This window comes from Lycorma delicatula, chromosome 11 (genome assembly GCF_047948215.1).
Source record: "Lycorma delicatula isolate Av1 chromosome 11, ASM4794821v1, whole genome shotgun sequence".
NCBI lineage: Eukaryota > Metazoa > Arthropoda > Insecta > Hemiptera > Fulgoridae > Lycorma > Lycorma delicatula.
In genome coordinates, this window is record NC_134465.1 from 47,786,173 (window position 1) to 47,803,306 (window position 17,134).

At 25.3% G+C, this 17,134-nt stretch overlaps 1 protein-coding gene across 1 annotated transcript; it reads right to left on the bottom strand.

Moving 5' to 3' along the window:
- Nucleotides 1-7,209: 7,209 nt before the first annotated feature.
- Nucleotides 7,210-16,850, bottom strand: LOC142332120 (uncharacterized). Its single transcript, XM_075378356.1, has 3 exons — nucleotides 16,735-16,850; nucleotides 13,136-13,207; nucleotides 7,210-8,951 (listed from the first exon to the last, which is right to left on the bottom strand). Exons 2-3 carry the CDS (start codon nucleotides 13,149-13,151, stop codon nucleotides 7,450-7,452), a joined length of 1,518 nt encoding a protein of 505 aa, XP_075234471.1. The 5' UTR covers nucleotides 13,152-13,207; nucleotides 16,735-16,850; the 3' UTR covers nucleotides 7,210-7,449.
- Between the last annotated feature and the right edge of the window lie 284 nt (nucleotides 16,851-17,134).

Below are 17,134 nucleotides of genomic sequence, written 5' to 3' on the forward strand. Positions count from 1 at the left end.
AATATTGATTTTTATATAAAATTATAAGAAAAAACAAGAACTACCATGAAAAGGCTTAACTATACAAGAACGATCGCTTGCTTAATCAATATAACAAATGGAAATGCAGTACAAAAAAAGTTCTGTTATTTATACACAACATTTATTTTTAAAAAATAGGATAGACAGATCAGGAAGACGTTTGAAGATAACACAAAAGAAAATAGTTATTTCTACATTGAGTTGAAATATTCTAACAAAAAATTCAGTTGAAAAAAGATATTTATTTATTAATTATCTGTTCAGTGTGAAAATTTGAAGTAGAAAAAATTTAAATATAGTGCTAATAAATAATTAAGTAAATTTCATCCTATAGTGTATGTAATATCTGAAGGTAGGTCCGTAGTAAGCTATGGCATCCCCTCCACTGCTCTTAACATCACTCAGCGACTTCTCACATCAGCAGCAGCAGCCAAAGTAGTGTATTCCAAAAGTTACATTAATTAACTTGCAATGGTTTGCACTGCATCTAATTATAGCATCACTATTATAGTAACAAAATATGTTCTAGTAATTTGTTATTACAAATAAAATTATTTAGGCCTAATATTTTGTTTAAGATGTATGTGATAATTTATTTATTTATTTATTGAAAGTATATATATTTTTTTCAAGTACATTAACTAAGGTTTGGTATAGTTAAACAGTAACAATGACGCAATATAAAAGTATATTAAATGAATTGTTTATTTATTATAGGTTATAATGTTATGATTTTCTTTGATGTGGCATAGTTATTTACAAAAATTATTTCTAAATAGCACATATGCACCAATAACTAATATTCCTTTGAGCTTTGTAGGCCTACAAAACTACAAAATAAAAACATTAAATTTAAAAAAATTATTAATAAATAATAAAGTGTTAAAGAAACATGATTAAAACAATATAATTATAATCATTATTAAATTTATTATTAAAAAAAATTATGAATACTAGATATTAAGTCTCAATGAACTTAATATAATAAATGTAAAATTAATTTAATTAATTAAAATATTTATTCGTACTATATTTTATAAACGTAAAACATAAAATGATTTCATACAAAATAATTTATTTAGTAGCTCAAATAAATAAATATGAAATGAAATAAATAATTGATAAAAAATGAATGAATATGGTAGAATAAATAATACATACAAGTGTGTATAATTTTGGAGGTCTTTCTTTTTGGCAACCAGTAGTATGTGTTCCATTTGCCGAATTATAAGAGTGGGGTAGAGGAGACAAGTAGAGGCAGCTTGTAGGTAGGATCCACCTTTAGATTTTACATACACTATAGTAGCAGACTTCTTATAATTATTTATAAGAGTAAAATTAATTTTTTTACAGTTTTATTAAGTTCTTTTACATAAATCTCTGCTTCATCAGAACATTTTATTATAATAAATAAAAACATACATTAAAATACATTTACTGTTGCAAACATAAATATAAGATCAACTATTCAGCAGTTATTACAATCTGTAGCAAATAATTAGTAATAAACATTAAACAAATTGATGTATAAGTAAATAATTTTCATAAAAATATTGAACATATTTTAAACATAAAAATGAATAAATAATAAAAAAATATATTCTACTTTTTTGATAATGGCATAAAAATTGATTAAAAAGAAATTAAGACTGGATGTGTATCAAAAACTAATATTATTAGCAACAACAATTAACAATAAATTAATGCAACCACATCACCAACATTTAGCAACGTAATGTAATATGATTAAAGGAGTCCTAAAGTATATGTTCGATAATATTAAGTTAATTGAAGAATGTAATTTAATATTACACAGCGAGTAAAAATGGCCATAAAATAAGATATTAATAATATAAATAAAATGTCAATTTAAACATAATAATAAAATAAATGTAGTTACAATATTAAAAGAAGAAATAATTTTTTGCCTATCCTCTACATTATAATACCAACAAGTACAAATTACCAACTAAGAGCAAAAATTAGATAAAACAATAAAAAATTTAATTATAACAAAGAAAGAATTTATAAAATGGATTCAGTGAATAAAACTGAAAAACAATTTCTATATAGAAAAAATTAACAGAAATTTAAATAAATGTTTTCAGGAACGTTTACAACTATATGTTGCATGACCGAATTAAGATTTGAACTAAATTGACGCAGCATTGTGACCAATAGCAATTTACAGGGCAACCAACTTAACTTAATGTTTGGGAAAAATGTGAATAGTTAGTGATTGAAGTAAGAAGAAATAATTTACCTATTTCTACTCTCCATCAAAATTTTTAATAATATACTAATAAATTTCTACCTGCGCCGTGAATATATAATTTTCTCATTTTTTTGGATTTGTTTTTATTTGCAGTCTTAACCAGTGTAAAATAAAAAAAATTAAAAAGAATACGAGATAGATGATAAAGTAACAACAAAAGAACTAGAAAAATAAATTTAATAAATTTTATAAACACTACAAGATTGAATAAAATTATATATATTAAAAAATTATAAAATAAAAATATAATAATGTTATAATATAATATTATAATTATAATATTAAAATTAAACATAAAAGAATATGAATAAAATTGAATATATTATAAGTACAGGTTGCACAACATTTATGTTGCGCAACCTGTCTATAGTGGTGCTGTACATATAATAAAAAGAAATTATACTTATCAGATTAAGAAAAATAGACATTTTTAAAAAATATAGTTATACATTTATGATTAGTTCACTAAATAAGCTTTAAGCTTGTGCATAAGATACTGGTATGGAAATTTTGTAGTATATGAAAAATGATAAGTGTGGTGAGGGATTCAAACCTGGTACCTTCCAGATAAAAGGCTGAAAAGTTACCACTCCGTTAAAGAAATTAAATAGAAATAGACAGCCACAAATTTAAATATCTTATTATTAAGAAAATGAACATAATAATTGGGTTAGGGGAATAACTTATTTAATTAATTCAGATTTATATTCAAATTACAGTACTACAAAAAAATTTCATTACTGTAACAGCAGTAGAAAAGTTCATTTTGTTATTAAAATTTTAAACACAAAACTAGATAGTTTTTTATTTTTATTTAATCGCACAATAAAATGTTCTGATGAGAAGTAAAGAAAAAGAATCGCACAAATTTCAAACATAACAGAAAATTATTTTTAAACAAAATCTAAGAAACAGATAATAAAAACCATATGGAAGACAAAAAATAAATTTTATAAAACAGTCACAATAATAAGATAAACAAAAACTGCGCATCTACTGCTTATTTTCAATGTCATAACATACAACATAAGTAAGTAATGATGTTCTCTACATAATGTAAACTAATCTTTACTTTAATTCATAAATGTCCTGTAAAACTAAATTTTTAATATAATTGTGAAGCAGAAATTATTTTTACAATGGTATATTTTTATAATCAGTCTTAAAAATTTTCAACTAAATTTAATAAACAAAAATATTATACATTTTGTACAGTACAATACTAAAGTTTTTCTAAATCTTCCTTGACTATTAAAATTATATAAAAATTTAACAAATCTAATTCAAAATTCCATTTTGTTATAAATTTATATACATAGATATATTTTCTATAAATAGTGAATACAGATTCTCCAAGACCATTTGTTAGTTATTTTAATTTTTTAAATGTAATCTTATACTTATTACATGCTAAAATGTTTCCTCAATGATTATTTAAAATTTTATTTTATCAATTTTCAAAATAAATAAATTATTCAATAATTTTATCATAAATATATCATTAATTTATTTATGCCCTTTATCAACTAGCAACTGTTGCCAAATTAAATTTATCTAACTAGTAGTTACACAGTGTTCTCTGGTTATGTGGCGGATTTGAAATGTACCACAGGTAAATAATGCTTTGTTACTTAATTTTTTTTTTATAAATGATCAATCTACGATATATGCTTGAAGTATGTACATAGAAATATTGTACCGTATGAGAAACACTGCAGTTGAATGGGATTCAACCTTAAAACTTTCTGGATGAATAGTTGAGATGTTACTCCACTACAGAAATTGGCAGAATGTGTTTTTAATGAGTTTCTTTTATTATGAAATTTAATTCTATAAAATTGTGAAGAAAAAATATAAAAATATATGATTCAAAACTACTTTCAAAAATGTCTAGAGATGAAAATATGTACATATAAAATTAAGAATTTCAGATTCTGTTCGGTCAGAACAGATCAATAATTTTAATCAATTAAAATAAGAACTTGAAAATAGAATTAACACAAACTCTTGAAAACAGCAGGTTGATATTAACATTGATAAACAAATATTTCAAAAGCTAACTGATGAAAAAATAAAAAACGATACAATTTTTAAGAAAATAAGATAAGACATTTATAATGAACTAAGTAATGGTCCTTCAGTCCAGTTTGAAAGAATGAACATAACAATTAAGTGGTTCAAAGTACAAAACAAATACATTAATTTAATGATAGCATTATAACAGTACCAAAAGTCACATTTTACAAAGTAAACTATAAAAAAATTCTAAAAATATTTTTAAAAAACCTTGGAAAAGGCCGCACAACTTTCCCAGCTTCATCCTTGACAGATTTTTATTTCAAATGCACCATAGAGTTTTTAAATATTAAAGGCTTTATTATTACTATTACTCTTGATCATTATAAAATACAAAATGGAAATTGATTTTAGATAATAATTTTTAGAAATCAGACTCTAGACAGTGTTTCTAAAGGTTCTCGTGACATTTCATTAAGCAACAGTTGGTGCAGAATGCAGCAAATGCTTACCTTATATAATTTGTGTTTCAATGTGGGTAGTGTTGGATGTCATGAAACATCAAAACATTTAAAAATTTGATTACTCACCAAACTTTCCCCTACAGCAGTAGCTATTGCCAAGGAATAAGAATTCCTTTATATGTCTATATAAAGATATTTTGATACCTCTTACTAAAAGGTAGAGTGTAATGAACTATTAAACGTAGTTTACTACAAGCAATATTTTTTTACAAGTTAAAAGTTTTATCTTTATTTAACAGATTTATAAAATGAGGTTTAGTGAACTTTGAATAATGAAGACTTACATTTATTATTCAAACAATCATTATTCATAAATATTTTATACAAAACCTAAATAATTCTGATTACTACTGACTTGTGACCCTGCAGCACATTTTTTTGAACAGAGTAATAAATCTCAGTACAAGATTAATAAGTACCCCATTATTGTACAAAATTCTAAAGTAATCTTCGATATAAAAACGTACTTAACAATATTTTATGTAGAAAAAAATAACATTTAATATAAAGTGAGAAAATGTAATTAATATGGCAGATAATTATCACTTATATCAAGAGTTTATGCCTATAATAGAGACCGTACCATGTTTTCCTTTAGATGTGGAGCATTGTACAATATACAGATTTAGAGGGAAACAATTGGTCCAAATACAATCTTAATCAGAAAAATGAATTATAACATAACTACACATTATTTAAGTTATGATATCATTACACAACTTTATCTGATTAGACAACATGCAATTTAAATTTTATTCAAAACCAAAACCATTATAAATACAGCGGAGCTTTCAACCACTATGGTCATCATCCGCATACCATCCTACATGAAATCAAGGTTTTGTACATTTCCCAGGGGCTTCCATGGCTTCTTTTGTAGCTCTGTTCATGACATCCTAAGCCATTTTCTACATCTTAAATTTTTTTTATGTCATTCCCAAATGGATTTTGACCATCTTCCATCTCTCACATATGACCGAACCACAGTAACTGTTTCATAGATATCTGATTTGTTACTGGTACCTTGACCTGCATGATATCTCTAATATTGTAATTTTTCACACTATCTGGTAAGATTTGTTGTCAATAATTCTACCAGTATATCATTTCTGCTGCTTTCCATAAGTGATTTATACATACGCTAGTTAGTAATATTAGAAAAGTTTTTATTTTATAATGAGTAAGTTTGAGCATTACATTTTTTCCTACTCCAATTTTCTTTAATATACTTTCAATTCCATTTAACAAGGAACCTTTTTAACAAGTAGGTAAAATGTTTTATTTTAAAATCACTCTCTTGCATAAGTTTTAAGTATTAAGTATTTTTAGATCAATCTAAAAATAAATATAAAATACATTACAGCACTATACGAGCTCAACTAAGCGGATTATAATATTATTGAACGTTAATAAAACCTTATAACAAATAAATGAGCCTTCACCAAAACAGTCATAGTACACGGATACATAACTTGTAAAACTGAGTCTGATTTAAAAAAAGCAGTAATTTAATCTCTATAGTCTCTGAAGTAAACAAGAAAAGTATACGTAATATAAAAAATCATTGAAAAAATGAAGAAAAAATGTTTATATGTTTTAAATCATGAAACATTACAGCAAGACAATGCACTTTGAAAAACTCAGTTATGCTGAAGTAATACACTTCAAGAAAATTAGAGATACCTTGAGAAGTATGCATCACCTGCCCACTGCATCCAACTGCCTCAAATTAAGTAAACAGAACAATAACAAGATAAATTTGAACAATGAGTTATGCTTTTCTACAAATTTAAACTGTTTTAGAACATCAGGGGAGAAAAATCAGGATCCATTTTGATTCGAGTGGTGAAAATACTAATTGTTTCCAATAACAGGTTTATGAAAGTTTGCAGAAAGATCACACAGCTCAATTTTTAAATTAAATCAATAATTAGAAGTTTAGAAGTAATGGAAAATTCAAAGTTCATATTTTTTTAAGAATAAAGCAAAATTTCCATTAGAGCACCCTTACATTGATTCATGTATTGTTTTTGATTTTGAATTTGTTTTATTTTATCTCTAGTTCTGTATGTCGAGTGACCTTCAAAAACAAGTAAAAATTTCTTCTGAATAACTGTTTTTTTATAATATATAAAAAGTAATTTTTACAATGATCCTTTACTGTGTAGAAGACTAAAATTGTTTAAATGCAAAATTGTTAAGATAAATACTTTACATGATACTGATGTAAATAAGTATCAATTATTACTAAAGGTTCATTTACTTTCTATATATTATATATATATATATATAAATTGAATTTAGATTATTTTTTTTTAACAAAAAATATTCACGTTTATGTTTTTGAATTTTTAAGTAAAATTATATTTTTTTAAATTTTAATTAAAAGAGAATCATATTAAAGAAAAAAGTTTACAAACTATCAAAAATTTATAGTTTTATTCAGTCATACATAAGAATCAGGTCAGCATTCGTATTTAAATTTCTGTCCTGACAACTTAAACACTAGAAGCTACACAAGTGTATAGCTTGAATTACATATTTTATTTTCTCTGCGGAGACAGAACATAATTTTTTAATGTGATTCTTCGGCACATCTTGTAAAAAAAAAAATTAAGAAGACATTTTAATAACTGGACTGACCATTAATATTTCCTTATGCTCATATTCTAATTCTAATAATTTATTATTACCTTTAATTTGATTGTTACTAATATTACTATTTTCAGTTAAAATCCAATTACCATTCACAAACCTTTGATTGTTGTCAGGTGACGAATCCGTATCGCCCAATGGATCTAATAATTCTTCTTTTATACCCAATTTTGATTCTTCAAATACCATCATCTCTTCTTCAAAATAATTATTATTATCGATTTGTTGTTGATCTTCATGATTTTCTCTTCCTCCTTCTATTTCTTCTTCCATAATTTCTTCTTTAATACAATTACTCTTATTTTCTAACTGACACATTTCATTTTTTAATTGTTTTAAATTTTCATTCACTTTTTCTTCAAGTAATTTATTTCTTTCGATCGTTTCTTTATTATTACACGGATGTATTTTAGATTTATGTTTTTGTAATAAAAAATTTCTAGTAAAACACGCTGAACATTTTGTACATTTAAATGGACGTTCACCTGTATGTACTAAAATATGCCGTTTTAAATCGGTGGACCAACCAAAAACTTTTGAACAGAGATGACAATTATATTTTTTCTTCGGTGTATTTTTTTTCATCGTCAGTAAAGTATTATGATCATTTCGTCCATAATCTGTAGGCATATTTTCCGGTCTCGGTGCAATTTTTATTAAACCGTTTGAAGTTCGTTCAATTTTTTTCGGCATAAGCTGCTTACGATTTGATAATTTCCTTTTGTTATGTATATCATCGATTTTTTCATAGTTTTCCATTAAACTATTACTTTTATTGTTAAATTCTACGCAATTATTATTATTAATAATGTCTAAGCTTAATGATGAATCTTTGGTACTATTATCGTTATTATTATTATCATCATGGGAAGAAACTTTTTCGATATTGATAAGCAATTTTTCAGAATTAAATTCTACACAAAACTGTTCAACATTTTTCTTTTCAATTTTATTTACAATATTATTTTGGGAAGTAGATTTATTGATACAATTACTTCTTTCCTTTTGTGTTTCTTGTAATATAGGTAATTTAGATGGAAGATGTTGAGCATTTTCATTAAATATATCATCTGCTATAGAATTAATGCCATTATTATTATTATTATTATTATAATTTTCTACAAATACTTCAGAATTTGAATTATTTTCAGATTTATCAGAAATTATAGATTGTAAACTATTATCAGTACTTGATGATGATGACATAGGGCTATTGTAAAAATTATTATTAAATTGCTTATCATTATTTATAGGAGAAATTTTATTATTATTAATTTTTTTATAATTATTATTACTTATACTATGCCTTTTATGCAGAAAAGTTGAGTTTTTATTAATTAATTTTAATTTTTCATAATTAGTTTTTACTAATTTAATTTTAACGTGATGCGCAAAATGTTGTAAAAGTGAAGATGCTGACAAAAATGTTTTCTTGCAGTCACAACATTGTACTGGTACATCTAAAAAAAAAAAATAAATAAATAAATAAAAATAAACTGAACGAAACATTAACAGACATATTTTCAAAAATAAAATTTATCGTTGATTTAGAAATCTCAAACCTTTTGAGATTAAAACAGGATTAAGATAAAGAGATGGACTATTTTCACTTTCCATTAAGATACTTTTAGACCAAGCTACAAAAATCTGGCAATTAAGATTGAATGAGAGTAAAACAAAATTTTAAAACAGGGGCTGGGAAAGATACAGAGTGTCCCATATAAAACACAACCCATCAATCACTCATCCATGAAATTTCAAAAGTCAAGCTTACTCCCTTACTCATTACTGAAATGGACTCGTCCAAATCTGAACATCGCAGCGACGCAGTAGAACACTACCGATAGTAACAACAATGCAATCATAACGTTCAGTGTATTGCTAAGATAAGATGGTGTTTTCACTAGATGAACGTGTTTTCATTGTTGAGTCGTACTTCAGTACGAAATCAGCGGTTGCAGTGCAAGATTTGTTTCGCCATAACTACCCAGATAAACCGGCTCCTAACAAAACATCAGTATTAAGGTTAGTCGCAAAATTTAGAGAGACCGGTTCTGTTAATAACAAGGAACACAAAAGATCTGCGTTAGTGTTGAATACAGATACAGTCGCTGAAATCAAAGGCCGATTACTCGCCTCGCCAAATAAATCGATCAGACGTTTGTCTGCTGAAATTAATTTGTCTAAATCAACTGTTTATCGGGCGACCAAACGATTACAATTACAACCTTATCGCATTAACTTCTTGAGCCCGACAAAGAAAAACGACTACAATATTGTTAACGGTTCCGTTGATTTCTGCGTGAGAGAATAAACGTTATGGATTCGTTATTTTTCACAGATGAAGCACGGTTTCATTTGGATGGATACATAAACAGCCAAAACGGTAGAATTTGGAGTGCTGAAAATCCCCACGTTTACCACGAAAAACAATTACACCCACAGAAGTTGGGCATGTGGTGCGCGATATCACGGAAGAAAATAATCGGTCCTATTTTTTTAGAGTACACCATTAATGCAGAATGATATCAGGATATTTTATTTCAGTTCATCGCACTCTTGGAAGAGGAAGACACAGACACTGCTGGCTCATGACGGTGTGACATCGCACTACGCAGGTTCAACTTCTGATTTCGTCGAGGAATTCTTTGGTAATCGTGTTATCGGTCGAGGCTTGTGGCCACCAAGATCTCCAGATTTGACTGCGGCGGATTTTTTTCTACGGGGTTACCTCAAAGAAAAAGCCTACAGCAACAAACCACGAACACTTGAACGACTGAAAGTCAATACTGAACAAGCTGTATTAAATATCCAGCCACAAACTTCGAAAAAAGTTGAAAAAAGGCTGTAAAAAGAATTCAAGCTTGTATTCACGAAGATGGCGGCCACTTCCAAAATTTACTCTAAATGTAAGGTAATGGATCGTAATAATAAAAATTACATTTATATTTACACATGCCTTTTTATTATTTCAATACCTACCAATATAAGGTTGGGTTGCGTTTTATATGGGACACCCTGTAGAATTGATATTAATTATTACAAGATACATTCAATAATTTTCAAATAAAATTGTTATAAATTTAGCAACAGGTATCTAGAGTATTTGTAGAGAGAATACGGAATGGTTTTCTAGTTGCAAAGAAAACAAGAGCTATTGAAATGTTTTTAATGAACATTCACCAACGCATTGGATCAGGGACTATGATTTTTTTTCTCAATCAATGAGAAAAATGAAATGTATAGGGAAATTTACTGAACTGTGAACCATACAGAAAATTTTATTACCCCTATAAACAGAAATAATATGCAAATGATACAAACCACAAGGAGATTGTTTAAACACCACAATAAAGCAGAGTACAGGACGAGCAGAACACTAATATACTCATATCTGGCCGAGTTTATATTAAATAAATCATCATCATGAGAATTTACTGGAAGACGTAGCAGTGTATTGGCCACCACAATACTGGAAAGTAGGTGCGAGTTATACATTATGAAATAAATTAGACAAATAACAAAATCTATAAAAATACAAAGTAAAATAATTAATTTCTTGACAGATAACCAGATAGATCCCTTTATATATTAATAAAAAAAACTACAAGATATTTATTTGGTACTATTTATTAAAATAAGGAAACTACTTACATTTTCAAAACGGCAAAGAATGCAATTTATGGGAAGTCCTGTATCCACAGGAACAAAAACCTTTGTACTTAAAATGTAATATACTTGTAAAAACATGCTAAAAAAAAAATGAAAAAAGGCTGACAATTCATTTTTAGGAGTTTCTTAACTGTTACATCTAAGGTAAACAAATTCATTTAGGGTATCTTTTTGTTACTTTGGCTAAATCTGCAAAATATAATTATTATTATATTTCCATAGTAGTTGAATCAAAGGAACTCTTAGCATATTTCTAGCTTTCAAGCATAAATGTCCTAGGGTAATTGCAATTTACCTACCTCATATTACAGATCCTGATAATGGTTGCTTTAATACATACATTTTATTCGGTTATTAATATTTTTTTTATAAATAAACAAATATTTTAATAGAATCTGAATACAGTTAAAAAACTTTAGATCACTTAACGAATTTTTAGGTGTATTACTACACAGAGTCAACTAGATATTTACTCAATACTTATGGAGTAAGATTACATGGAGCTAATGGAATTACAAAAGGAATTGTTTCAACATTTACCTGAACGGATCAAAGAAATCACGAAGAAACCTTGATCAGAGCAGTGTCACAAAATATAAAATTAATTACAGTTCATACTGATTTATTTATATGTAGTAGCAGAAGGTTTAAAGCCCAATAGCAATTACTATGATGGATTACAATGAATAATATATGTAGTGTATGAAAAAATGCTATCCCTGACTAGAACTCAAACCTAGACTTTCCAAATGAAAGATAGATGCTCTGCTCCCAAGATGAATAAATATTAATGCATCAAAATAATATGAAATAATAGTAAAGCAAATATGAGAAGATACTATATAATTTTTTTTTCTAAATAGATTAAAAAAAAATAACAATTTAAAAGTTATTAATGAAAAATATTTGAAAAGATATTATTTATAAGTTAACTGGATATTCGGATTATTTTTACTTAACACGACAAAATTTTTGTTTTTTAACTTACCGATTCATTCAGTTTTTCCCAGAAAATTCTTTTTTTTTAATTTTGTTGTACTCGCACAAAGTTATCTTGTGAACGATTTAAAAAGAAATTTTTTACATCTTCATGTAAGGCATATATATAATAAAAACATTATGACTGTCCCATTTAATCAAATCAATTTGATCATTCCTTGAGAATTTTAACATCTTTTAAGAAATTTTTCACTATGATCAACAGAAATATTACTATCATTTAATGGGAATACTATCTATGTGATTATCAGATGTACTTTTAATTGAGAACATGATAATTAATATTTAATATTAATATTTATTTTTATATTAAATTTATTGGTACTTGTGTATTAACGCCACAGCAGCTACAGCTTTATTTAAAAACACAGTAGTCAATCGGATTTCGATGGAAAATGGGCCGAAACAGATTCAAAACAGAATATAAATGGTTATTTATATTTATTTATTTTATAAATATAATTTAACCAAACTTAACCTACGCTCGCTAACCTTGACTAATTAACACCGTAATTTTTTGAGTATTTATTTAATAAATTCAGTAACTATTGCAATTATTTATTATTTAAATAATCAAATTATAATTAGATTAGGTAATTAGGTATTAATTAGTCAAGGTTAGCGAGCGTAGGTTAAGTTTGGTTAAATTATATTTATAAAATAAATATTTATTTATTTATGTTAAACTCTATGTCGGTCCATTTTCCACCGAAATCCAATTGACTACTTTGTTTTTAAATAAAGCTGTAGCTGGTGTTAATACGAAAGTACCAATTTATTTTACTGATCTCCATGGCAGAATGGTAGCATACGGCCTTTCATCAGGGGATCCTGGATTCGAATCCTGGTTAGGCATGGCATTTTTCAAACGGTACAAAATTTCATTTCCATATTCCCAAATACAAGCTTTAAAAGTTTCAGTGGTGAAACAATAACAAAAATTTTAATAATGCATATCCAATATATAAATTACCTGTAAATGCTTGCATTAGTGCCACTGCTTTTTACATAAAAGTAAGTTAACATCACCGATCTAATGTGATACCTGTAACAGTTTAATTAAATAATTATTAGAATGAATTTTAAATGTTTTTTTCTCTTATTTTTAAATTTAATCTCTGTAAAATTTTATAAAATAATTTTTTGTAAAAAAAAGAGAAATACCAAGATAATAAAATAAAAATTTCTTAAACTTTAAAATATAAACTACAGAGTAAAATTGCATTAAGACTTTTAATATAATCTGGATCTCCCCAATTTTTTCCTAACAGGAATTTTATTCAATTCCCAGAACAAAAAAAAAAATTAATTTTTTAAAAGTAAACTATATTTATCCTTTTTCAACAATTAACAACTGAACAAAATTTACTTTAACCTTTGAATAAAACTAGAGTGGGAAGATTTTATTAAAACCATTCAAGGTCAAACATCTGTATTAACCTGGGTTACTTTAATAGCAATGTAACAATACATTTCAAAAGAAAAAAAATTTCATTCATTTTTAATTTTATTTGACTCAATAATAAAAAAACTTTTTTTCTAAGGAAAACCAGTTTTCCACAGGTACAAAATGTATCACTGCTTAAGATCTGATTATTAATTACAGATATGTATATAAAAATTGTCTTACGTTTTAGACTGCTTTTTTTTTAATCAATAATAATATAATCTGACTCATGTGGTTTATATATATATATATATATATATATATATATATATATATATATATATATTTGCATAAAGTTAATATTTACAAATATGTTATTTTATAAAAATAAATAAATAAAATGCAGTGTAATACTTTGGCCTATATGAAAAGATGTTTACTTTCTGTTGACATATTTTAGGAGTTACCATACAAATCAATCAAAAAAATCTTCCTACCAATTTAAAAAAATAATATTTCTTTGTAAATTAGTTTTTAAATAATAATTATTAAAATTAAAACAGTTTAATTAATATTAATTATTAAACAAAAAATAATTATAAATATTTTTATTTTAACATAGATTTAAAATCTGTTACAAAAGATATTATTTACAATCCTCTAGAGTATTAGAATATCCAAATATGCTCTAGTGCCATTAATACATAAAATTTCATTAACATAAAAAATTTCTTATATAAAAATAACCGAATATCATAACACTATTTTACAATTAAATTTAAATAAACAAATTTATACCTTATTATATAAACAAATTTTCAAAAAATATTATACATAAACATGTATAGTATTATGTAAACAAATAACATACAAACTGATAATTTAAATCTAGTTTTACATTTGACCTAACTTTGGCAGTTTAATCCTTAACTGAATATACTATTTAATCATCTAAATGTAATTTATCCGATAACCAGCTATCTAAGTTTCTACTCTAACCTTAAAAATAATCCATTATATATTTTAGATTTCAAAGCAATTTTTCTCAACAATTATATGTTTTAATTAGCATGTTAAATAATTTGAGTCTTATATATAAAAAAAAAAAAAAAAAAAAAAAAACATTCTAAAACCTTATAAACAAATATTTTAATGGCAATATATTAAATTTTTTTTAAATAGTAAAATTATTTAATCACAAACTCTCAATATCCATAATTCTATAAATTTTTTTGTGCAAACTCTATCCTAACTACATCAATTTTAAATATACTTGAGCAACATGCAATTCCATACTGAATGTGAGATTGCATCAAAACACTGAAAATCTATGTAATACATTTTGCTGAGCATACTCCCTCATTTAAAGAATTTAAGTAAATGATGTTTAAAGAAATATATGATGTTCTTAAAAAATTTCAATACACACTTTCCAAAACATTATTTTATTTATACTGTTTTTTTAATAATTACTTTAATCTATTTTTTTTATATTAATGTGGACTTAAACCACTTCTTTTTACGCATTAATTGTATACTTTATAATACTGCTTTGAGAAATTTTTCCATAATTCTTCCCCACAAATGGTCAAATATAATAAACAATTTGAAATAGCGTTTTACCTATACCTGATACAATTATTACCATGTTTTGGTTTGCCCTCAAAAAATTTGGTCACACCATAAAAGTAAATGATGTTAATTTTGATTATTAATATTAATGAAGAAACCTGTTTAATATTTATAAGTCCACTTCAGAAAATATAAGCACTATAATGGTTATATACTTATAATTTGGACAATGTTTAATAAAATTAATTATTATTCATTATTATTATATAACTATAACAGTATTTTTATATCTGCTTAAAAACAGTTGTATAAATATATAAGTATAAAGATTAAATTCAGTTGTGATTCACATTTATATAGACCATGTCCTATGCTTTTTTTATATGTAAAAATCTTAAATTTGATCATATTAAAATAAGAAACATAAACCTTGAATTAATAAGAATTTTATTCAAAAGCTTGAGAGATTTCTTTTCTCATTTTAAACTTTAAATGTAGCCTTATGTATTAAAAAAACTTCATTATTATAAAAAATAAATAGACATCACAAGTCTTGCATGAGAAGCAATAGAGGGGAATGTCAGTATGGAAAAAGCACCAATATGTGATATTCATCTGCCAATTATTTTCAAATGGATTATAATATAAAATGGTACATAAATAATAGTTAACAGAAATATCTTGATGAACCATTAAATGAATTCTAATCTGCAATTAATACTATTTAATTCTCCATGTCTATTTTCAAATCATGTCACTATAGAATCATCAACAATTTTAGATTATGTCTATGTGAGTAAATGAATTAGGTGAACATATAACATTTTTGGACAAGGACTTCTAAATTTACATTTATTTTAAATGAAAGAATTACAAATTGCAATATAAAATTACAATTGCAATTATTGAAGTAAATAATTTTCCCCCTACTGTAAAAATAATTCTATATCACATAGTAACCATTAAATTAATTCAAGCATTTTTTGAATTATTCACTTACTTTAGATTTGAAATAAATATGGTTATAATACAATAAAACACAAAGGAAAAATTTATTTCTCTGCAAGTAAAAAAGTTATATAATTTATACTAGTTTTCAGAAAAGCACTAATCTATTACACTGTTGTAAAACTAAAAGCACAGTTTAACTATGGCGTAATTCAACTACTATGATAAAAGATATCTAACATTTTGAATTAGCCTGTTTACCTACAATAGTTTTTTTTCATTCAGTTAACTACATAATTTTACAAAAGAGGGGCTAAGTTATTATTAAAATAAAATATAATGATACTTTTTTTGGGCACTATCTACTTTTTATTTAAGTATAAATAACTTAAAAAGACGTGTCTTTATTTTATTTGTAACCAATACAGTCAGGGTTGATGACACAGACATAACCTAGATAATATCATACCAATGATAAAAAATGAGATTAAAACCCTAAAAATTACATCCTAATAGATATTACTGATTAATTAAAGAACTAAAGTAATAAATTAATAAACTTTTCATATTAATTTTTTTAATAAAATTTCGGATTAAACGCTGTAAAAATAATAAAGATAACAAGGTAAATAAATCGATTTATAATTTACTTCATTATTACTTACCACAGAAAGTTCATACGTATTTCACGTTATATTATAATTAAACTAAATTAACACTATAATACATTTAAATTACAAAATTAATTAATAAATAACAACATTAACGGCTTCACGCCATTCTACGAAACAGTGTAGGCGTAAAATATAACGTACGCGTAGAACAAAATTTCCCTTTTATCTATCCCTACACCAAACAAAAATACGTCGTCTGCTAATAGTAGCAGAGATGTCAAAACACAAAGAGACTACGCAATTCAATCCAGTGGTACGTTATAAATCTTATTGAATAATCTACCAGTGAATTTAAGAGTTTTAACAGAATATTTAGTCATAGATATTTCAATTAATATATTTACAACAGTTGAAATACTATTACAGCGTTATTATATTTGTCCAGGATGAA